The 24921-nt window shown below is 42.5% G+C and overlaps 1 protein-coding gene across 20 annotated transcripts in view; it reads right to left on the bottom strand.

The window, feature by feature from the left end:
* Window positions 1-24573, bottom strand: part of LOC139366938 (TRAF2 and NCK-interacting protein kinase-like) — a 74175-nt gene extending 49602 nt beyond the window's left edge. For 19 of the 20 annotated variants that reach the window (XM_071104716.1, XM_071104712.1, XM_071104722.1 and 16 more), the window contains exons 1-2: window positions 9294-9660; window positions 1609-1674 (exon numbers count right to left, since the gene is read on the bottom strand). In XM_071104716.1, coding sequence (XP_070960817.1) covers window positions 1609-1674; window positions 9294-9350 — 123 coding nt within the window. In that variant the 5' untranslated portion in view covers window positions 9351-9660. Of the gene's footprint in view, window positions 1-1608; window positions 1675-9293; window positions 9661-24517 lie in introns of those variants that run through there. The other variant, XM_071104705.1, reaches the window with a different exon arrangement.
* Window positions 24574-24921: the final 348 nt, after the last annotated feature.

Consider the following 24921-nt stretch of genomic DNA (forward strand, 5'->3'; position numbering starts at 1 on the left):
TACTATTTTCTACATTGTAGAATAATAGTGAAGACATCACACTATGAAATAACACCTATGGAATCGTGTAGTAACCCAAAAAAGTGTTAAAGAAATCAAACTATATTTTATATTTGAGATTCTTCAAATAGCCCCCCTTTGCCTTGCAAGCTGATGTCTATCAGAGCAGAGAGAGATCATAGAAAGTGAATGTCATTCTCGTTCTTTGAGAGACACGCGCTTCTCACATGGCCACAGGTTGGTCTCAAACATAGGTTGCAATGTTGCTCAAATCATAAGCTAGAAATCAATTTTTTTCACATTACGGGGACAGAATAATTAACAATTTAGAGACAACTCGAATGAACTTTGATCTCTTTCATTTGAAGTTTTACATTGCAAAAAGTTCAAATAAAATGTTCCATGACAGATACCGGATCTGGTCAAATAGATTCCGTAACTAAACAGTTCGAAAACAAAGTTACCGGATCCTGTTCCGGCAGTATCTGGCTCAAATTAAGCACTGCCGCCCAATCACCCACTGAGCACCGAACAACACCGGACGTCCATAGAATTTCGTCAGTTCAAATCTGAACCAATCATAGACGTCTGTTTCACAAGTTTGGAAAGCACACTCCCCAGTACAGAAGAGTACAGTAGATTTACAGTACAGAAAGTTGGAGTACAGTATAGGTCAGTAGAGTAGAGTTCAGTACACTATAGTACAATGTACTGTATTGTAATGAACTCTACTGTACTTTACTAAACTATACTGTGATGCCCACACTTGTGAAACATAGACTTACTTCTATGTTTTGCAGTGAAGCTCATTAGAATAATTATTTGTGTGTGAATAATACCCAAACATGCAAAAAAGGATATTAAATTGTTCTACCTTTGCTAGTCAGGATAGACAGGATGACATACATAATGATGCATTTCTGTACAGTTCAGGGAGCCATGATGTTATTCGCTGCGTCATTATTTTACAGAGTGTTAATCCACTTCCCTTACTGAATATATGTTTTTCTAACTCAAGGTGTCATGTCGTAGCCGACACCCCATTCTTTCTGCGAAAATCTTGTGATCTTAATTCTGAGTAGATATTTAACCGTTTTTGGAAAACTTGGTCACATTAAAAGCTCAGGGTGATTTTACAATCATTCTGTTACCAAACTTTACATCTGCACTGCTCTTCGAGTAAATTTGTTTTTTTTGTAAAACTTTGTGGAAATTGTTCAAAGTAGTCTTTCTGCATATGGCTTGTTTAACTTTGAAAACAATGTGTTTTGTTTGGCATACATTTTAAAGTGAGGAATAGAAGTCTCAGCGTCATTCTGTTACTGTGGAATTGCCTTACCCTTAATGTATATTGAATAGGTATGAAATACTAGCTGACAAGTGCCTGGGTTTAGGGGCTAGGGGTTGTTTCTGGACTGTGCCCTGAAGTAAAAAAAATACATGTCAAAAAGTAATCAACTCTCTCCTCTCATTGGCAACTCGTTACAGTTCAAGGGAAGGTGACAGAGCTGACCTGCCTGTTTTTGGTTGATCAGAGCTCATGTGGGAGGAGTCATCAGGCACACTCCTGTCTGATAGGTTGAGTGTGTGGTGAGGGGTGTGTCTTACCTTGTAGACCTGACCGTAGGTTCCATTTCCCACCAACTCCACTAGTTCAAATATACCAGCTGGGTCCTGGAGAGAGAAATAGAAATAGGGAGAGAGAAATAGAGAGAGGGAGAGAGAGAAATACAAATAGGGAGAGAGCAATAGAGAGAGAGAAAGAGAGAGAGAGGGAGAGAGAGAGAGCAAGAAAGAAATGGAAAGAGGGAGAGAAATAGAGAGAGGGGAGAAAGAGAGAGCAGTTAGTCAAGCATTGAAAGTATTTTCTCAAGAATTCAGACCCTCTGGAATCTGATCCCCCTCTACACACACAAGTGTATACGAGCAAACACACAGTAGGACAGAGATCTATAGCGGTACACTGTGACTCCATAGAATGTGTGAGTGAGTGAGTGAGTGAGTAGGGAATACTGGAGTTGAAATAAGCCACATGCTTCCATAGGGTAATTGCAAAAAAATCTAAGTTATTTTTTATTCAAGGTCGACCAGAAGCACTTTTAAACCTAGAACACTGCTCTAGAGACAGGCGGAGACCCACCACACACTCTCCCCTTCAACTAGCACCACCACGCACATCCATATCTTTTAACGTGTGTGTGTGTGTGAGAGTGAGAAAGAAAGGGGGAAGCATTAGTCATGGTTTGTGTGCGTATGTCTGTGTAAATATCAATACGAATATTGTGCTAATTTTCATGTCCTACCACTCAAGTTATGGTGTCTCAAAGTTGATGAATGTATTGACCCCCTCATTTATCGATCCCCTCAGCGCTCTGTGTGTGTGTGTGTGTGTGTGTGTGTGTGTGTGTGTGTGTGTGTGTGTGTGTGTGTGTGTGTGTAGGGCAGGGCGATATGGCCAAAATATCATATCAGCATTTTTTATTTTTTTTATTGGACAGTGTGACGTTATTTGACTGTATTTAATGTTTTTGAATAATAAAGGTTCTACATTTATGAGTAGTGAGTGATCCTAAGGTACTTCATGAGTAGTGAGTGATCCTAAGGTACTTTATGAGTAGTGAGTGATCCTAAGGTACTTTATGAGTAGTGAGTGATCCTAAGGTACTTTATGAGTAGTGAGTGATCCTAAGGTACTTTATGAGTAGTGAGTGATCCTAAGGTACTTTATGAGTAGTGAGTGATCCTAAGGTACTTTATGAGTAGTGAGTGATCCTAAGGTACTTTATGAGTAGTGAGTGATCCTAAGGTACTTTATGAGTAGTGAGTGATCCTAAGGTACTTTATGAGTAGTGAGTGATCCTAAGGTACTTTATGAGTAGTGAGTGATCCTAAGGTACTTTATGAGTAGTGAGTGATCCCTGGGTGGCAACACATCCATTCTAAGTGATTTCAATGAGTCTTTCTCCATTCTGGCTGGCTTCCGGGTTGGATGCGTGCTGTGTTAAGAAGCAGTGCGGCTTGGTTGGGCTGTGTTTCAGAGGACGCTTTATGAGTAGTGAGTGATCCTAAGGTACTTTATGAGTAGTGAGTGATCCTAAGGTACTTCATGAGTAGTGAGTGATCCTAAGGTACTTTATGAGTAGTGAGTGATCCTAAGGTACTTTATGAGTAGTGAGTGATCCTAAGGTACTTTATGAGTAGTGAGTGATCCTAAGGTACCTAAGGTACTTTATGAGTAGTGAGTGATCCTAAGGTACTTTATGAGTAGTGAGTGATCCTAAGGTACTTTATGAGTAGTGAGTGATCCTAAGGTACTTTATGAGTAGTGAGTGATCCTAAGGTACTTTATGAGTAGTGAGTGATCCTAAGGTACTTTATGAGTAGTGAGTGATCCTAAGGTACTTTATGAGTAGTACTTTATGAGTAGTGATGGCTTTCGACCTTCGTCTCTCCCGAGCCCATATGGGAGTTGTAGCGATGAGGCAAGATCGTAATTACTAACAATTGGATACCGCGAAATTGGGGGGAAAAAGGGGGTACAATTTTTTTTAAATAAATAAAATAAAAATTATGTGCTGGTTCTCATACCGCTGCTGCCATTTCAATGTTTGAAACTTGGAAAATCCCCAAGAACAAAGTACACGCTGTGTTACGTGCATTATCACGTAGCATGACAAAGGCTTTGGAAGAATGCGGGGTCACCAGTTTGCCATGCATATCTGACACAGTGGCAACAGGTAGGAAGTTAGTGGGTCATTTTAAAACACACAGCTAGCATACAGCCGTTTGCAAGCAACAGAGGAGCAGCTTGGAGTGAAAACGAAAAGACGTTTCCACCAGATGGAACAGTACTTTTTATATGATGGAGAGCCTGCTGGAACAAAAACGAGTGCTTGGTGTGTACGCAGCCGACTATGAGTTACCTGTAACAATCAGTACAAACCAGTGGACTCTCATTGAAACCATGAACACACTCCTAGCTCCATTCGAACAACTGACTGGAGAAATAAGCTCGTCAACTGTGTCTGCAGCAGACGTGATACCCTCTGTCATGGCATTAAAACTCCTGCTCAACAGAACAGCAGACGTGATACCCTCTGTCATGGCATTAAAACGCCTGCTCAACAAAACAGCAGACGTGAGACCCTCTGTCATGGCATTGACACTCCTGCTCAACAAAACAGCAGACGTGATACCCTCTGTCATGGCATTGACACTCCTGCTCAACAAAACAGCAGACGTGATACCCTCTGTCATGGCATTAAAACGCCTGCTCAACAAAACAGCAGACGTGATACCCTCTGTCATGGCATTGACACTCCTGCTCAACAAAACAGCAGACGTGATACCCTCTGTCATGGCATTAAAACGCCTGCTCAACAAAACAGCAGATGTGATACCCTCTGTCATGGCATTAAAACTCCTGCTCAACAAAACAGCAGACGTGATACCCTCTGTCATGGCATTGACACTCCTGCTCAACAAAACAGCAGACGTGATACCCTCTGTCATGGCATTAAAACGCCTGCTCAACAAAACAGCAGACGTGATACCCTCTGTCATGGCATTAAAACTCCTGCTCAACAAAACAGCAGACGTGATACCCTCTGTCATGGCACTGAAACGCCAGCTCAACAAAACTGCCCACACAGTGTGGTAAACTTGGAAAAGTTCTCTAGTAGAGGCTGTGAACAAGAGATTTGGTGGCATTCTCTCTGAGCCTCTTTACTGTGTGGCCAACATGCTCGATTCTAGGTGCAAGGACCGCTACTTCGATGCAGACAAGAAACAGAGTTTACGTGAAATGTTAGTGTAACAGTATAGCTTCCGTCCCTCTCCGCGCTCGAACCAGGGACCCTCTGCACACATCAATGACTGCCTCCCACGAAGCATCGTTACTAGAGGTCGACCGATTAATCGGAATGGCCGATTAATTAGGGCCGACTTCAAGTTTTCATAACAATCGGAAATCGGTATTTTTGGGCGCCGATTTCCGATTCTTTAAAAAAAAAAAGTAAAATAATAATAATGTATACCTTTTATTTAACTAGGCAAGTCAGTTAAGAACACATTCTTATTTTCAATGACTGCCTAGGAACTGTGGGTTAACTGCCTTGTTCAGGGGCAGAACAACACATTTTCACCTTGTCAGCAGGTGAAATTGTGTCATTTCTCTTGCGTTCATTGCACGCAGAGTCAGGGTATATGCAAGTTTGGGTTGCCTGGCTCATTGCGAACTAATTTGCCAGAATTGTACGTAATTATGACATAACATTGAAGGTTGTGCAATGTAACAAGAATATTTAGACTTAGGGATGGTTAATATTGCCTGCTAAACTGGATTAGTAGTTATAACTAGTGATTATGATAGTTTTTTATAAGATAAGTTTAATGCTAGCTAGCAATTTACCTTGTCTTCTACTGCATTCGCGTAACAGGCAGTCTCCTCGTGGAGTGCAATGGTTAGAGCATTGGACTAGTTAACTGTGCGGTTGCAAGATTGGAACCCAAGGTGAAAATGCCACCCGTTAGATAAAATACCGAATGGTTCCGTATTTCACAGAAATAATAAACGTTTTGTTTTCGAAATGATAGTTTCCGGATTCGACCATATTAATGACCAAAGGCTCATATTTCTGTGTGTTATTATGTTATAATTAAGTCTGATTTGATTTGATTTGATAGAGCAGTCTGACTGAGCAGCAGCAGGCCCGTAATCATTCATTCAAACAGCACTTTAGTGCGTTTTGCCAGCAGCTCTTCGCAAGCACAGCTCTGTTTATGACTTCAAGCCTATCAGCCTAATGGCTGGTGTAACCAATGTGAAATGGCTAGCTAGTTAGCTGGGTGTGCGCTAATATTGTTTCAAACATCACTCGCTTTGAGATTTGTTGTAGTTATTCCCCTTGCGCCGCAAGGGCCGCGGCTTTTGTGGAGCGATGGGTAACGCTGCTTCGATGGTGGCTGTTGTCGATGTGTTCCTGGTTCGAGCCCAGGTAGGGGCGAGGAGAGGGACGGAAGCTATACTGTTACACTGGCAATACTATAGGGCCTATAAGAACATCCAATAGTCAAAGGTATATGAAATACAAATGGTATAGAGAAAAATTGTCCTATAATTCCTATAATAACTACAACCTAAAACATCTTACCCTAGAATATTGAAGTCTCATGTTAAAATGAACCACCAGCTTTAATATGTTCTCATGTTCTGAGCAAGGAACTTAAACGTTAGCTTTTTTACATGGCACATATTTTACATGGCACATATTTTACATGGCACATATTTTACATGGCACATATTTTACATGGCACATATTACTTTCTTCTCCAACACTTTGTTATTGCATTATTTAAACCAAATTGAACATGTTTAATTATTTATTTGAGGCTAAATTGATTTTATTGATGTTTTATATTAAGTTAAAATAGTTAATTCAGTATTGTTGTAATTGTCATTATTACAAATAAAAAAGTAAGGGATGTAAGTGGAAGAAATAGGATTTGATTATGTTTTACTCATAATGGGACATATGTAAATGCCAACTAAATAACTTTTTGGTCAGTGTGTTTCAACTACTTAACTGTACAAGAATGCTTAAAAGGGCACTACATTTTTTAAATATTGGTTATCTGTATCCGTTTTTTTGGCAAGGAAAATATCGGATATCGGCCAAAAATGTCATATCAGTGCATTCCCGCAAGTGTCTCTTGGTCGAGGAAAAACAAATGAGCTCCTTGAGTGACAGGGGCGGGGCTAGTTATGTGTGGAAAGCAGCATGGAGCGAGAGATGACCCAAGTAAACTCTAAAAATGGACGTTATACACAACTTATCACATTTAACAAACAAAACATTCAAATAACTTTATAGAAGGTAAAGTAAAACTCAAACTGGTCCGTGCATTAATACCGGTATAGCCCTAGCTGGGTTCCAGACCTGGTGGACCACGGGGTGAATTTGGGCCATGGGTGGTTATGTTTTTATTTGGCCACCAAGTTTTTTGTTGAATTTCAATGTCGGACATAAAAAAAACAGGAAATCAACTCCAAGTGATTTTTATTTGTCATATTTTCACAAGTATTCCCACGCATAATAGAGAGACCTAATCGTATACAAATGTAAGTAAGGTTTGAAATGATGTTTTAGTCAAATATCTGTTTGGGCTTCTTGCGGTCAATTTGTAGTCTACAAAATTATTTGTAATTATGTCCCGCCAGCCCAAACATCCGCTCAAGATTATTTTTTTTTAAATGGTCCCGCAGCTGGATCTAGTTGAGCATCCCTGGTCACAACCGTAAGGCTCTCCAGAGGGTAGTGAGGTCTGCACAAGGCATCACTGGGGGCAAACTACCTGCCCTCCAGGACACCTACACCACCCGATGTCACAGGAAGGCCATAAAGATCATCAAGGACAACAACCAGCCGAGCCACTGTCTGTTCACCCCGTTATCATCCAGAAGGCGAGGTCAGTATAGGTGCATCAAAGCTGGGACCGAGAGACTGAAAAACAGCTTCTATCTCAAGGCCATCAGACTGTTAAACAGCCACCACTAACATTGAATGGGTGCTGCTAACATACTGACTTAACTCCAGCCACTTTAATAATGAAATAATTGATGTAATAAATGTATCACTAGCCACTTTAAACAATGCCACTTAATATAATGTTTACATACCCTGCATTACTCATCTCATACGTATATACTGTACTCTATACCATCTACTGCATCTTGCCTATGCCGTTCTGTACCATCACTCATTCATATATTTCTATGTACATATTCTTATTCATTCCTTTACACTTGTGTGTATAAGGTAGTTATTGTGAAATTGTTAGGTTAGATTACTTGTTAGATATTACCGCATGGTCGGAACTAGAAGCACAAGCATTTCGATACACTCACATTAACATCTGCTAACCATGTGTATGTGACCAATAAAATGTGATTTGATTAGGGGAAGTGAGGGGAGACAGGAAAAGGAAATCCTCCCCCATGGGCAGTGTGCTGCTCCCCAGTTCTCTGCATCTAGGTGACCTAATTTCCAGTCGCACCGCAGATCTGGACGAAAGCTCAAGAGGCCAGCAGTGGAGGTAATAACTGTCATACATCTATTAGAGAGAGAGAGAAGAGCTGAGAAGCTGCAAATTGTTTAACTCCATTGAGAGGATGAATAGACGTGCCAGATTTCTACAATCCAGATACCGCAAATGTGTATGTATGTGTGTTTGCATAGCACGTGCATCAATCACAGCCATGTGACAAGAATGTAATCTAACATACATACATACATACATACATACATACATACATACATACAGACACACACACTGCCTGTCATGTTGGGGCTTGAGCCTGCTGCTGCTGGTAAGATCATGTTGCGTAACGACCTGCCTGTAATGACTATGTAAGACTACAGAGGCTGTCAAAACACACAGCACAAAGAACAGTGGTCTTACATTTCCTTTGCTTGTGGGGGGGGTGACAACTGTCTTAGAGCCCTCAAACTGAACTCGATCTCGAAGCCAATCCCACTGCTTTTCGTTGCTCCCGTCTAAACAGGGACCGATTTAGACCTGGGACACCAGATGGGTGCAATTAATGATCAGGTGGAACAGAAAAGCAGCAGGCTCCGGACCTCGTTGGGTATTCCTGTCCTAGAGGACGCACACACATCAGAGTTCTGTGAGGTCAGTGACCTCACAAAATTCACATAACCAGTTTCTGCTGTTCTCTAATATAATTCAACTGTGTGTGATGCTGTGCGACAGACAGCTTAACATCTGCCACAAACACAGACAGAGGGGCCTATTAGACACAAATACAGACAGAGGGGCCTATTAGACAAACACAGACAGAGGGGTCTATTAGACACAAATACAGACACAGGGGTCTATTAGACACAAATACAGACAGAGGGGCCTATTAGACAAAAACACAGACAGAGGGGCCTATTAGACAGAAACACAGACAGACAGAGGGGCCTATTAGACACAAACACAGACAGAGGGGCCAGGGTTCCATTACATCACGTTCCAGTTGTTGCGAGAAAAGGGCTTTCTGAGGTTGTAACGCGCGTGGGAGGGAGCTGAAACCCCAGCATACATCGGTTGATCTAAATCAATGATCTGATCAGCGGATGCATGGCAGATAACGACGGATCGAAGACGCCAACCACAACCACACAGTCGGTGCAAAGAGGCAGTCGTTAACGGGGGATGGGGCAAGTGTTCGAGAAAACGTCTCATTCATACAGTGCCCATTTTATTAGACACACACACACGCGCTTTACCCGTAGTGCTGACAGGTCTATCTCATCCAGACTCCGGGCCGGGGAGTCGCTCGCCATGATTCTCTCAAAATGGAAGCTTCCTCTCCGCTCATTTACCTAGGACAAACCCCCTCTCTTCTCCCTTATCCAGCTGTTAAAATCCCACGTTATATCCCTGTTGGCGTCCGTTAATAATAGTCCATAAACAATGGGTAATATAATCCGTTTTTCCGTTTGATCCCGGGGGAACGCGTCTCGAGACACCGAAGTGATCCAGGTCCTACATGCTGTATTCGGTTGCACGGGCCCCCTCCACCGGAGGATGGTGGAAAAAAACACACTCCGCAAGAGAGCACAGCTGCGTACACGCTGTATACCCACACACAGTGAGAGAATGCAAAGCGCCCCGGAAAAGGGTTAGTCTCGCGCTCACGGGAGTGGCCTGGCTGCACGAGCAGCGGGCGGGTCTCCTGAAAACAGGGACGCCCACAATGTCACATGCACGCGTGTGTGGGACAGTTATGAAAAAGCACCCTCCTCCACATGAAAGGTTTATTGTATCTTCAGTCTAAAGTTCCATAAAACGGATCATTAGTCTTCTTATCTCTTTGTGTCTCCTGCTGCATCTCCACACATGTAGCTTATATATTTCATCATCAAGATCCTCCTCATCATCATTAATATCATCCTCAGCAGTAACAACATCACCACCAAGATCATCCTCATCATCATTAATATCATCCTCAGCAGTAACAACAACATCACCACCAAGATCCTCCTCGTCATCATTAATATCATCCTCAGCAGTAACAACATCACCACCAAGATCATCCTCATCATCATTAATATCATCCTCAGCAGTAACAACAACATCACCACCAAGATCCTCCTCATCATCATTAATATCATCCTCAGCAATAACAACAACATCACCACCAAGATCCTCCTCGTCATCATTAATATCATCCTCAGCAGTAACAACAACATCACCACCAAGATCCTCCTCGTCATCATTAATATCATGCTCAGCAGTAACAACAACATCACCACCAAGATCCTTCTCGTCATCATTAATATCATCCTCAGCAGTAACAACAACATCACCACCAAGATCCTCCTCGTCATCATTAACATCATCCTCAGCAGTAACAACATCACCACCAATATCCTCCTCGTCATAATTAATATCATCCTCAGCAGTAACAACATCACCACCAAGATCCTCCTCGTCATCATTAATATCATCCTCAGCAGTAACATCACCACCAAGATCCTCCTCGTCATCATTAATATCATCCTCAGCAGTAACAACATCACCACCAAGATCCTCCTCGTCATCATTAATATCATCCTCAGCAGTAACAACATCACCACCAAGATCCTCCTCGTCATCATTAATATCATCCTCAGCAGTAACAACATCACCACCAAGATCCTCCTCGTCATCATTAATATCATCCTCAGCAATAACAACAGCACCACCAAGATCCTCCTCGTCATCATTAATATCATCCTCAGCAGTAACAACATCACCACCAAGATCCTCCTCGTCATCATTAATATCATCCTCAGCAGTAACAACATCACCACCAAGATCCTCCTCGTCATCATTAATATCATCCTCAGCAGTAACAACATCACCACCAAGATCCTCCTCGTCATCATTAATATCATCCTCAGCAGTAACAACAACATCACCACCAAGATTCTCCTCGTCATCATTAATATCATCCTCAGCAGTAACAACATCACCACCAAGATCCTCCTCATCATCATCATTAATATCATCCTCAGCAGTAACAACAACATCACCACCAAGATCCTCCTCCTCATCATTAATATCATCCTCAGCAGTAACAACATCACCACCAAGATCCTCCTCATCATCATTAATATCATCCTCAGCAATAACAACAACATCACCACCAAGATCCTCCTCGTCATCATTAATATCATCCTCAGCAGTAACAACATCACCACCAAGATCCTCCTCATCATCATTAATATCATCCTCAGCAGTAACAACAACATCACCACCAAGATCCTCCTCGTCATCATTAATATCATCCTCAGCAGTAACAACATCTCCACCAAGATCCTCCTCCTCATCATTAATATCATCCTCAGCAATAACAACAACATCACCACCAAGATCCTCCTCATCATCATTAATATCATCCTCAGCAATAACAACAACATCACCACCAAGATCCTCCTCGTCATCATTAATATCATCCTCAGCAATAACAACAACATCACCACCAAGATCCTCCTCGTCATCATTAATATCATCCTCAGCAGTAACATCACCACCAAGATCCTCCTCTTCATCATTAATATCATCCTCAGCAATAACAACAACATCACCACCAAGATCCTCCTCGTCATCATTAATATCATCCTCAGCAGTAACAACATCACCACCATCATCATCGCTCAACTTTTTAAAACTGTGTGTCTTGTATGCTGAAGAGTATTCCTGACTGCAAAACTAATTCTAGTGAAGATTTGAGTGTGTGATATGCACATGACAAACTGGTGTTCACTGTTGTGCATCATTGAAGCAGCATTAACCTGCTGACATATAGAATTGTTTTAACAAGGTCAGACCAAGGACCATTTACCTATTTGATTTAGATATAGCTTTTTTATAAGATAACAAATATTATTTGATGAAACAATGAATCTGGCCTGACTGCTAATAGCCCAGACGAACTCACTGACTAACAGATAAACACCATGGTACAACAGATAGTCCCCCCCCCCCACACTCTGAAGTGTCTGCCCTATATCTGAGAGACACAGGAAAGATCAGGAAACTGCCCCCCTCCTCCCCAACGGCTTAGAATGTTATGGGTTAAAGAGGGAGGAACACTTAAAGTCTGTTTTTAGTCATACACACACAAGGAGATGGACATTTCCAGCATTCTGGAAGAGTGACTGTAACAGGAGTGTGTGTGTGTGAATAAGTCAACTACTACATTTTTACGTTTGACATTTTAGTCATAACCACATATCACAGTAAGTACATTTTTCTTCAGTAAAGTAGCTATCAGAAAAGTCAGAGCTAGTAGGGGGGAGAGTCTAGTACGCTGCTAGGTCACCTGTGATACAAGTCAGTATTCCACATCCACCCATGTCAGCTAGGTCACCTGTGGTACAAGTCAGTATTCCACATCCATGTCAGCTAGGTCACCTGTGATACAAGTCAGTATTCCACATCCATGTCAGCTAGGTCACCTGTGATACAAGTCAGTATTCCACATCCACCCATGTCAGCTAGGTCACCTGTGATACAAGTCAGTATTCCACATCCATCCATGTCAGCTAGGTCACCTGTGATACAAGTCAGTATTCCACATCCATGTCAGCTAGGTCACCTGTGATACAAGTCGGTATTCCACATCCATCCATGTCAGCTAGGTCACCTGTGATACAAGTCAGTATTCCACATCCATGTCAGCTAGGTCACCTGTGATACAAGTCAGTATTCCACATCCATCCATGTCAGCTAGGTCACCTGTGATACAAGTCAGTATTCCACATCCATCCATGTCTGAGGACATCGCGAGATAACGTGGAAACCGGCCACTAGGAGCAACAGTGAGCTCTCTTATCTTCAAGTAGGTTTCGGTGTTTTGGATGGGCGTAAACATCGGTCTCTGATTTCAAAGTTTGCAAGTTCGAATTCAGTAATAGAAAGTTGCTTTTGATATTTTGGTTTTAAGCCGATCCCAAACCTTAACCCTTAAAATAACCATGCAGAGTTAATGCCTCACCTTAAGAATTAGACTTAATGCCTGAACTTAAACCTAACCTTAAACACACCGAAATTTGACATTTGAGAAACATGGACGAATGTCTGATTCTGATATGACTGTGAGAGCTGGTAGGAAGTACTGGTGTTAGTTCACTGTGAACATCTGCAGTCCACACTGGTTGGGTATATGCATCTGTGTGTCATGCATTTACACTAAGTGTACAAAACATTAGGAACACCCTCCTAATATTGACTTGCACCCCCTTTTGCCCTCAGAACAGCCTCACTTCGTCGGGACATGGACTACAAGGTGTCGGAAGCGTTCCACACGGATGCTGGCCCCATGTTGAAAAACCCAGCAGCACAGCGGTTCTTGACACACTCCGGTGGTAGTAGGTGCGCCTGGCACCTACTACCATACCCCGTTCAAAGGCACTTAAATATTCTGTCTTGCCTATTCACCCTCTGAATGGCACACATACACAATCCATGTCTCAAGGCTTAAAAATCCTTCTTTAACCTGTCTCCTATCCTTCATCTACACTGATTGAAAAAGATTTAACAGGTGACATCATTAAGGGATCATAGCTTTCACCTGGATTCACCTGGTCAGTCTATGTCATGGAAAGAGCAGGTGTTCAAAATGTTTTGTCCCCAGTCAGAGTTATGTAATCTGGAGCATTCATTCAGATAGTAATGATTCATCTGTCGAACTGGGCAGGCGGACAAGAGGCGGAGAGGGAAAGAGATAAGTCCTGATTATACAGGTCTTGAGGGGATACCTGTTGAACTGTTCACCCCTGGGAAGAATAACTGGCCAGGTCATCAACTGACTCACTTGGTTCAATAAAGAAGAAATAGATCAATAATAGACAGGTAAATCAAATCTGTTTAATAGTTAACATCTCATCAACGCACATACAATTAAGTGTATGATAGTTCCTTATTTGGGATTTGTCACGTTCATCGTACCAATTATCGGACCTAGGTGCAGAGTGATAAGGCTTCCACCAGTTTATTAACGGAAACGCACAAAACAATAAAGAATGAACAAAACGTGAAGACAATGGACTGCTCACAGGCAACTACACATAAACAAGATCCCACAAATACAGGTGGGGAAATAACTACTTAAATATGATCCCCAATTAGAGACAACGATTACCAGCTGCCTCTAATTGGGAATCATACAAAACACCAACATAGAAAAAGAAACTAGAACACGACATAGATATACTAGATCACCCCCTAGTCACGCCCTGACCTACTACACCATAGAGAAACAATGGCTTTCTATGGTCAGGGCGTGACAGGATTTCTTATAAGGCATGAACAGTCTGTGCAAAACAGTGAGAGAGAGGGACACAGAGAGAAAAAGACAATGAGGAGAGAGGGACACAGAGAGAAAGGAACAATGAGGAGAGAGGGACACAGAGAGAAAGGAACAATGAGGAGAGAGGGACACAGAGAGAAAGGAACAATGAGGAGAGAGGGACACAGAGAGAAAGGAACAATGAGGAGAGAGGGACACAGAGAGAAAGGAACAATGAGGAGAGAGGGGGACAGAGAGAAAGGAACAATGAGGAGAGAGGGGGACAGAGAGAAAGGAACAGTAAGGAGAAAGGGACAGAGTTTTATTTGTTACATGCACAAGTATAGTGAAAAGCTTAACTTGCCCTACCCAACAATGCAGTACTCAATATCAAAATAGTATAATTAATAAAAATTAAAACCACGAGAAATAAGAAATAAAAGAGGACACTACAGTAGGGTCAGTGCCAGTACCAAATGTACAATGTGCAGGGATACTGGAGTATAGAGGTAGATATGTACATGTAGTCAGGGATACTTTTACTTTTGATACTTGAGTATATTTAAATCCAAATACTTTAAGACTTTTACTCAAGTAGTATTTTACTGGGTGACTTTCACCTCAACTTGAGTCATTTTCTGTCACGATCGTGTGGAGAGACGGACCAAGGCGCAGCGTGAATGGAGTTCCACATCTTTATTTTAGTGAAACTTAAAACAAACCAAGACACAAAGCACGACCGTGCAGTACTGAGGTACTACATGCACTCTCTCAAAAACAATCTTCCACAAAGCAGGTTGGAAAAGGTAACCCTTGAGTATGATCCCCAATTAGAGACAACGAACATCAGCTGCCTCTAATTGGGAACCATACCAAGAGCAACAACATAGAACTATATCACCTAGAACACCCCCTAGTCACACCCTGACCTACTACACCATAGAGCACTAAGGGCTCTCTATGGACAGGGCGTGACATTTTCTATTAAGGTATCTTTACTTTTACTAAAGTATGATCGTTGGGTACTTTTTGCACAACTGCTAACATGAAAAATTACCAGCCACACACGGCAGACTGACTTGCTAGTGGATACATGCAGTGACTAGCTAGCATGCTAGCAGCTTCATTTGAAAATGTACCTAGGCAAGCCAGTTAAAAACAAATTTGTATTTTTAATGACAGCCTAGGAACAGTGGGTTAACTGCCTTGTTTAGAGGCAGAATGACATATTAATACCTTGTCAGCTCGGGGATTCGTTCTAGCAACCTTTCGGTTACTGGCCCAATGCTCTTACCACGAGGCTACATGCCGCCCCATCATACAGAACACACCAACATGGAAGACAAAGTCTTTGGCTGTTGTCCAGGGTGTCCAGGCCTCTGGAGACCACTAATAGAAACAGCTCATTAAGGTCATAGTCTGGAATCCACAGAATGAGGATGAGGAATGTGAAGATAAGGAATACTGCATTAACATTACTGTGTCAATAATGGTGTTGAGTTCATGTGGTTTCATATCGACGTTAAGGTAAGGGGTTAGAGGTTAGATAAATGGCAGAGTGTTAAAATCAACTTTACCAAAGTGACTACAAGGGCACAGAACTCCCTCTCACCCTCCCCCGTTCCAACAATATCTCTTTCTCTTTTTCTCCCTCTTATTTTCTGTTTGACATTGTTCTCAGGCCTTAGTCGGTCTTCATAGAAACCTCTCACAAAGTAGTCTGAGTCTGAGTTTGAGTTCTCCAGCCCTTGCAGTGTTGCATAGTGGTAGAATACAGTATAGAACCGTTACAGAACAGAGGACAGAGCATGTTACAGAATTACAGTACCAGTCAAAAGTTTGGGCACGCCTACTCATTCAAGGGTTTTTCTTTATTTTTACTATTTTCTACATTGTAGAACAATAGTTTAGACATCAAAACTAGGAAATAACACATATGGAATCATGTAGTAACCAAAAAAGTGTTAAACAAATCAAAATATGTTATATTTGAAATTCTTTAAAGTAGCCATCCTTGATGACAGCGTTACACACGCTTGGCATTCTCGCAAAAACTTCACCTAGGGTGCTTTTCCAACAGTCTTGAAGGAGTTCCCACATATGCTGAGCACTTTTTGGCTGCTTTTCCTTCACTCTGTGGTCCAACTCATCTCAAACCATCTCAATTGGGTTGAGGTTGAGTGATTGTGGAGGCCAGGTCATCTGATGCAGCACTCCATCACTCTCCTTCTTGGTCAAATAGCCCTTACACAGCCTGGAGGTGTGTTGGGTCATTCTGCTGTTGAAAAACAAAATGATAGTCCCACTAAGCGCGAACCAGATTGGATGGTGTATCGCTGCAGAATGCTGTGGTAGTCATGCTGGTTAAGTGTGTCTTGAATTCTAAATAAATCACTGACAGTGTGTCACCAGCAAAGCACCCCCACACCATCACACCTCCTCCTCCATGCTTCACAGTGGGAACCACACATGCAGAAATCATCCGTTCACCTACAGTACTCTGGTTCTCACAAAGACACGGCGGTTGGAACCAAAAATCTCTAATTAGGACTCATCAGACCAAAGGACAGATTTCCACTGGTCTAATGTCCATTGCTCGTTTTTCTTGGCCCAAGCAAGTCTCTTCTTCTTATTGGTGTCCTTTAGTAGTGGTTTCTTTGCAGCAATTTGACCATGAAGGCCTGATTCACAAAGTCTCCTCTGCACAGTTGATGTTGAGATGTGTCTGTTACTTGAACTCTGTGAAACAATTATATGGGCTGCAATCTGAGGTGCAGTAAACTCTAATGAACTTATCCTCTGCAGCAGAGGTAACTCTGGGTCTTCCTTTCCTGTGGCGGTACTCATGAGAGCCAGTTTCAACATAGCGCTTGATGGTTTTTGCGACTGCACATGAAGAAACCTTCAAAGGTCTTGAAATTTTAAAGTGATGGTGGAGTGTTGTTTCTCTTAGCTTATTTGAGCTGTTCTTGCTATAATACAGACTTGGTCTTTTACCAAATAGGGCTATCTTCTGTATACCAACCCTACCTTGTCACAACACAACTGATTGGCTCAAACGCATTAAGAAGGAAAGAAATTCCACAAATGAACTTTTAACAAGGCCCACCTGTTAACTGAAATGCAAAGCTGTCATCAAGGCAAAGGCTTGCTACTTTGAAGAATCTCAAATATAGAATATAATTTTGATTTGTTTAACACTTTTTTTACTACATAATTCCATATGTGCTATATATAGAGAGAAATATGGGATTAGAGAGAGAGAGCATGTGCGTTTCCTAGCTTACTCCCAGTTTTGGGAAAGGGGTTTCACCATGGTAACAGGTGTGCGCATGTGCTCTGCAATGTCATCAGCAGAGCTGGTCTCTCTTTTTCTGAAAAGTTGTCTTCCAACAAACAGACCACTCTCCTCACCACCTCGCTAACACAGCACACTTTCTGACTTCCTCTCATTCTCTCCTCTCTCTTTCTTACCTCTCTGTCCCTCTCCTCTCTCTTTCTTACCCCTCAACCCCTCTGTCCCTATCCTCCCTATTTCTTACCTCTCACCCCCTATCTCTCCCTCTCCTCTCTCTTTCTTACCTCTCTCCCCCCTCTCTGTCCCTATCCTCTCTCTTTCTTACCTCTCACCCCCCTCTCTGTCCCTATCCTCTCTCTTTCTTACCTCTCACCCCCTCTCTGTCCCTCTCCTCTCTCTTTCTTACCTCTCACACCCTCTCTGTCCCTCTCCTCTCTCTTTCTTACCTCTCACCCCCTCTCTGTCCCTATCCTCTATCTTTCTTACCTCACACCCCCTCTCTGTCCCTATCCTCTCTCTTTCTTACCTCACACCCCCTCTCTGTCCCTATCCTATCTCTTTCTTACCTCACACCCCCTCTCTGTCCCTCTCTCTTTTTTAACGCTCTCTTGTTTTCAATAAGATAATGTTCTGAGAGTGTACTGGGAAAATGTACTGACTCACTGAATAGCAAGCAGAGAATAGAATAATTGTAAGCAGCTCGACTACCACAACAACGCTACCACAACAACGCTACCACAACAACACTACCACATCAACACTACCACGTCAACACTACCACAACAACACTACCACAACAACACTATCACAACAACACTACCACGTCAACACTACCACGTCAACACTACCACAACAACACTACCACAACAACACTACCACGTCAACACTACCACGTCAACACTACCACGTCAACACTACCACAACAACACTACCACGTCAACACTACCACGTCAACACTACCACGTCAACACTACCACAACAACACTATCACAACAACACTATCACAACAACACTACCACATCAACACTACCACAACAACACTACCACATCAACACTACCATAACAGATCCGTTCCAGCCATTATTATGAGCCCTCCTCCCCTCAGCAGCCTCCACTGCAACACACCATTGGTAGAGCTTTCTTTGCTGGGCGAAAAGAGGGAGGAACATGTAGGAGAGGAAACAGGGGATAGTTAAAGTGGAAAGAATAGGAGACTCTGACTTTTAACCCTTGAATCTGGTGGTGTTTAGTAACACCAAAGATGGTGGACAAAAGATGACGTCATACTCAGGCTGTTTAGTATTGAAAAAAATGTGTCTTGGGGGGTGGGTTTGCTTGGGGGGTGGGTCTCCCATAGGATAGCAGCTGGGTCTGGTCTGCTTAGTTCATCAACTGTATATGAACCAGAAAAAATGAGGGAGTTGGATGTCTCACTTCCTCTTCCATCTCTGGTAATACTGTGGTCAGGAGTCACTGAGCTAGTGAGGGGGAGTGTAAAGATCTACACAAAATACCTCAGGGTTAAGGGCTTGAGGCCAGGCCGGGGCTAGGGAGGGGGTACGGGCTCAGGGTCTACTGTATGTAGTCTGAGGGAATTTGGAATTAAGAAGCAGCACCCCCTCTTATGGGGAACCAAGGCACCACCACAGAGACACTATTCAATTATTAAATATGTAATTCTGTGGACACCACAATTTCCGCACCGCTGTGAGATCACTTCCTGCTCCAGTGTTTCTGCAGGTTTATACAGGAAGCAAAACCTCAGCTTGACTCTGGAGTTTGATCTCAATTCCTCTCTCCAAGAACACTCACCTTCCACCAGTGTGTGTGTGTATGTGTGTGTGTGTGTGTGTGTGTTCTGTTATGTTTTTGCAGGTATGTTTGCATGTAGATATGGCATATGTGGTATGCATGTCTATCAGTGGAGGCTCCTCAGGGGAGGAAGGGGAGCACCATCCTCATCAGTGAAATGCCCCAAAAAATAAGTGAAACGTTAAAAAAGTTATCCTTTTTAGATAAAACTATACCAAATATATTTATGTCACCAAATAATTGATTAAAATACACTGTTTTGCAATGAAGGTCTACAGTAACTTCAACAGCACTGTCTGGGCTAGCACCATGGTGTTGCCGGAGGACAGCTAGCTTCCGTCCTCCTCTGTCTACATTGACTTCAATACAAAACCTACGAAGCTCGTAGGCCTCAACCCCTTCCACAGACATACATGGTAATTATGAACACTTACGAAGGACGTCCTCCAACCAATCAAAGCTTCTGCAGAATGAACTGACATGTTATCCATCCAATCATAGAATTTGGATCAGAGAATGAACCTAGTGATTTGTATTGGGATTGTGCCACAGAGCATTATGGGGGTTCTATGTGTTGAGAACCTTGGTGAAATTGTTGCATGGAGATTAAGAGTAAAGAGTGATCGTTGAGCATTTTTTATATATTATTCAATTCAAGCTAGTTTTTTTTTTAATTACAGGAGACAGAGGAGGTATATTATAAATTGTTTTCTTGGTTTTAGAACTTTATTTTTGTGTTCAGTTAGTGTAATTTATTTAAATTTGCCTTGCTAACTTCAGTAGCTAGCTAGCTACCAGCGCAATTGTGCAGTTTTCTCTGCCAAAATGGCCAACGCTGCCAAAAATTGTGTGACATTTTTGTTGAAGAACCCCTTTCATTCTCTGGGGTACACGGAAAATGTGTGAATTAAAAGCGAGTGTTGACCTCTGCCTGAGATCAGATTCAATGACAAATAATGAAAAGGTGAGGGCGTTCAATACCACCTGGTATCAAAAGTATATCTGTTTAACAGGGAGCCTTTCATCAAGCCGCCTGTATTGCTGGCCTTGCCTGCTTTTTGGAAAGTCTGAGCCTTGGTCAAAAGGTGGGTACTGTGACCTGAAGAACATCGGTCGTTCAGCTAAACAGAATAACAAAAGCAGGGAGCGTATAAATGCCCACATCAGATTCAAGCTTCTGGGAAAAAGCATATCAACACCAAAGCTTATCAACACCACCACATTTTTGGGCATGCAAGAATGAGCTTTTTAGAGGACACGACGAGAGGGAAAGTTTCGCCAACAAGGGCAACTACAAGGAGCTTGCAGAGGTCACTACACGCTACGATGTTTCACTTGCTGAACATATCGAACTTTCAACTGTCTTTTCTGGGATGTCGAAAACAATTCTGAGCGATTTGATAGCTTCCATCTTTCATCCATTACAAGATAGATTAAAGAGAGAGGTTGACGAGGCGCATTTTTTTTTAACGTGCGCTCAACTAGGCTTTCCAATTCCCCCCGGTAGTTATTTAATAAAGATGATAACACAATCACTCCGGACAGACACAAGCAAAAACTCATGACATAAATGTTGCAGGCTACACCTAAACATTAGAAATCTGACATGCTGTATGGGATGAAAACAATACAATTTTTTCTGTCCGATCAACTGTAGGCTACTAATAAGAGCAGCTGTATAACGTTACATCCTATGGGCTAGTTACATCCTATGGGCTGGTTACATCCTATGGGCTAGTTACATCCTATGGGCTAGTTGCATCCTATGGGCTAGTTGCATCCTATGGGCTAGTTGCATCCTATGGGCTAGTCCATCTGGTCAGGGTAAACTAATAATGTTACATCCTATGGGCTAGTTACATCCTATGGGCTAGTCCATCTGGTCAGGGTAAACTAATAATGTTACACCCTATGGGCTAGTTACATCCTATGGGCTAGTTACATCCTATGGGCTAGTTACATCCTATGGGCTAGTTACATCCTATGGGCTAGTTACATCCTATGGGTTAGTTACATCCTATGGGCTAGTTACATCCTATGGGCTAGTTACATCCTATAGGCTAGTTACATCCTATGGGCTAGTTGCATCCTATGAGCTAGTTACATCCTATGGGCTAGTTGCATCCTATGGGCTAGTTACATCCTATAGGCTAGTTACATCCTATGGGCTAGTTACATCCTATGGGCTAGTTACATCCTATGGGCTAGTTACATCCTATGGGTTAGTTACATCCTATGGGCTAGTTACATCCTATGGGCTAGTTACATCCTATGGGCTAGTTACATCCTATGGGTTAGTTACATCCTATGGGCTAGTTACATCCTATGGGCTAGTTACATCCTATGGGCTAGTTACATCCTATGGGCTAGTTACATCCTATGGGCTAGTTACATCCTATGGGCTAGTTACATCCTATGGGCTAGTTGCATCCTATGGGCTAGTTACATCCTATGGGCTAGTTACATCCTATGGGCTAGTCCATCTGGTCAGGGTAAACTAATAATGTTACATCCTATGGGTTAGTTACATCCTATGGGCTAGTTACATCCTATGGGCTAGTTACATCCTATGGGCTAGTTACATCCTATGGGCTAGTTACATCCTATGGGCTAGTCCATCTGGTCAGGGTAAACTAATAATGTTACATCCTATGGGTTAGTTACATCCTATGGGCTAGTTACATCCTATGGGCTAGTTACATCCTATGGGCTAGTCCATCTGGTCAGGGTAAACTAATAATGTTACATCCTATGGGTTAGTTACATCCTATGGGCTAGTTACATCCTATGGGCTAGTTACATCCTATGGGCTAGTCCATCTGGTCAGGGTAAACTAATAATGTTACATCCTATGGGTTAGTTACATCCTATGGGCTAGTTACATCCTATGGGCTAGTTACATCCTATGGGCTAGTTACATCCTATGGGCTAGTTACATCCTATGGGCTAGTCCATCTGGTCAGGGTAAACTAATAATGTTACATCCTATGGGTTAGTTACATCCTATGGGCTAGTTACATCCTATGGGCTAGTTACATCCTATGGGCTAGTTACATCCTATGGGCTAGTTACATCCTATCGGCTAGTTACATCCTATGGGCTAGTTACATCTGGTCAGGGTAACTCATTGGTAACGTTATGTATTTATAGTCCATTTATTTGTCAGGATAAAATGTGCCTGATCAAATGTAGTTTATATTCAGCATTGGGCTGGCTAGGCTGCCTATATGTTTTTAATCCAAAATGATTCACTGGAATCAATCAATCAACATAATAGTGATGACAGATGTGAGTAAATGTTATATAAGGCCTACAGTTGCATTGGCCTGCATGATGTAAACATGCATTAAGCCAGCTCAGCCCTGTGCGTTCTATTGTCTATCTGTTGTTGTAGAGGAAACCCCCCTCCTAATCTAGTCTAAGTATATATGAATAAATACATGGTAGCTGCAGTTTGACAGGATTTTCATCCCCCTGGGGCCAAGAGTTTCTTTCAGGATAAAAAAAAACAAACATGTGACCTGATTAGGAAAAACTGGTCCCATCAGAGCCCATATAAAACCTTTTTACAACTGATTAATCACTGTCATACCTTATTGGGTCCAGAGTTCTCCTAGTTAGGTTAACATATAAGGAAAAACTCCAGGCCCCAAGGGGTAAAAATTGCCCCACCGCTCTGGGACCTATGGTGCCACCAGTCTGACCGCTCTGGGACCTATGGTGCCACCAGTCTGACCACTCTGGGACTTATGGTGCCACCAGTCTGACCACTCTGGGACCTGCCACCAGTCTGACCACTCTGGGACCTATGGTACCACCAGTCTGACCGCTCTGGGACCTATGGTTTGACCCAACCAAATCACAAGAAAACCAAAAGAGAATTACTTGACACATTGGAAAGAATTTACCAAAAAATGAATCAAACTAGAATGCTATTTGACCCTAAACAGAGAGTACACAGTGGCATAATACCTGACCACTGTGACTGACCCAAAATTAAGGAAAGCTTTGACTATGTACAGACTCAGTGAGCATAGCCTTGCTATTAAGAAAGGCAGCTGTAGGCAGACCTGGCTCTCAAGAGAAGACAGGCTATGCGCTCACTGCCCACAAAATGAGGTGGAAACTGAGATGCACTTCCTAACCTCCTGCCCAATGTATGACCATATTAGAGACACATATTTCCCTCAGATTACACAGACCCACAAATAATTAGAAAACAAATCTAATTTTGATAAACTCCAATATCTACTGGGTTAAATACCACAGTGTGCCATCACAGCAGCAAGATGTGTGACCTGTTGCCACAAGAAAAGGTCAACCAGTGAAGAACAAACACCATTGTAAATACAACCCTTATTTATGTTTATTTATTTTCCCTTTTGTACTTCAGCTATTTGCACATCGTTACAACACTGTACATAGACATAAAATGACATTTGTAATGTCTCTATTCCCTTTTGACTGTAATGTTTACTGTTCATTTTGTATTGTTTATTTCACTTTTGTTTATGATTTATTTCACTTGCTTTGTCAATGTGCAATGTCAACATGTTTCCCAGGCCAATAAAGCCCTTTGAATTGAGAGAGAGGACCGCTGCTGCAGGGAGTAGCCCCTGATGAGGAGAGAAGGAGGCTGGCAAATAAAAAATAGGAGTAGACTGATACAGTTCCTTATGAAATAGTGATGCCTGCTTTAGTCTAAGTGACAACACCAGATGTACATTCTGCTCTGGAGGTCAGGTCCCCAGGGGGGCTCTGTGCCAGCCCAGCCCAGCCATCACCCACCTTAATTGGGGAGGCCAGGGACAATGACCACCCACCAACCACCACTCTGGATCTCTTACCAGCCAGGTGGCAGCGTGTGGAGTTGTGTCTCACACACACACAAATACACACACACAGACAAACTCATGCAAGAAGACACACACACAGACACGCATCATCTGCAATTATAAAATAATGGCAACAGCAACAAGACACACCCTTTCCTGAGCTAAAAGACAAACAAACAGTGACAGGGAGAGAAAGAGTGAGAGACACGATGACAGTGTTTCACTGACCTGTACCCACTCAGGGTGTGAGAACCCCATCATGTCGGAGTGTCTCTCTCTCTCTCTCTCTCTCTCTCTGTCAGAAGACGGCAGATCTAACTGTACTCTAGTTGCGAGTTGGAGTGAGTGTGAGAGAATGACAAAGGGAGGGAGAGACGAAGAGTGGGAAGGAGAGACTAGGGTAGGACCATTGGATAAAGACATGTCAATCACTGGCAGACAGCCAATGGGGAGCTGGGGGTGAGATTCATGGCCAGAATCTCCCGTTACTGGCACCTGTCTGTCTCAATCAAACTCATACACTCCACCCATGCTGTGTAAGTGTGTGTGCATGTGTCCTTGCCTGTGTGGTTGTGACAATAGAATCCATCTTAGCCTTGGCTTACAAGGTCATGTGACACATTGATGACATT

Source organism: Oncorhynchus clarkii, chromosome 15 (assembly GCF_045791955.1).
Source record: "Oncorhynchus clarkii lewisi isolate Uvic-CL-2024 chromosome 15, UVic_Ocla_1.0, whole genome shotgun sequence".
NCBI classification, from domain to species: Eukaryota; Metazoa; Chordata; class Actinopteri; order Salmoniformes; family Salmonidae; genus Oncorhynchus; species Oncorhynchus clarkii.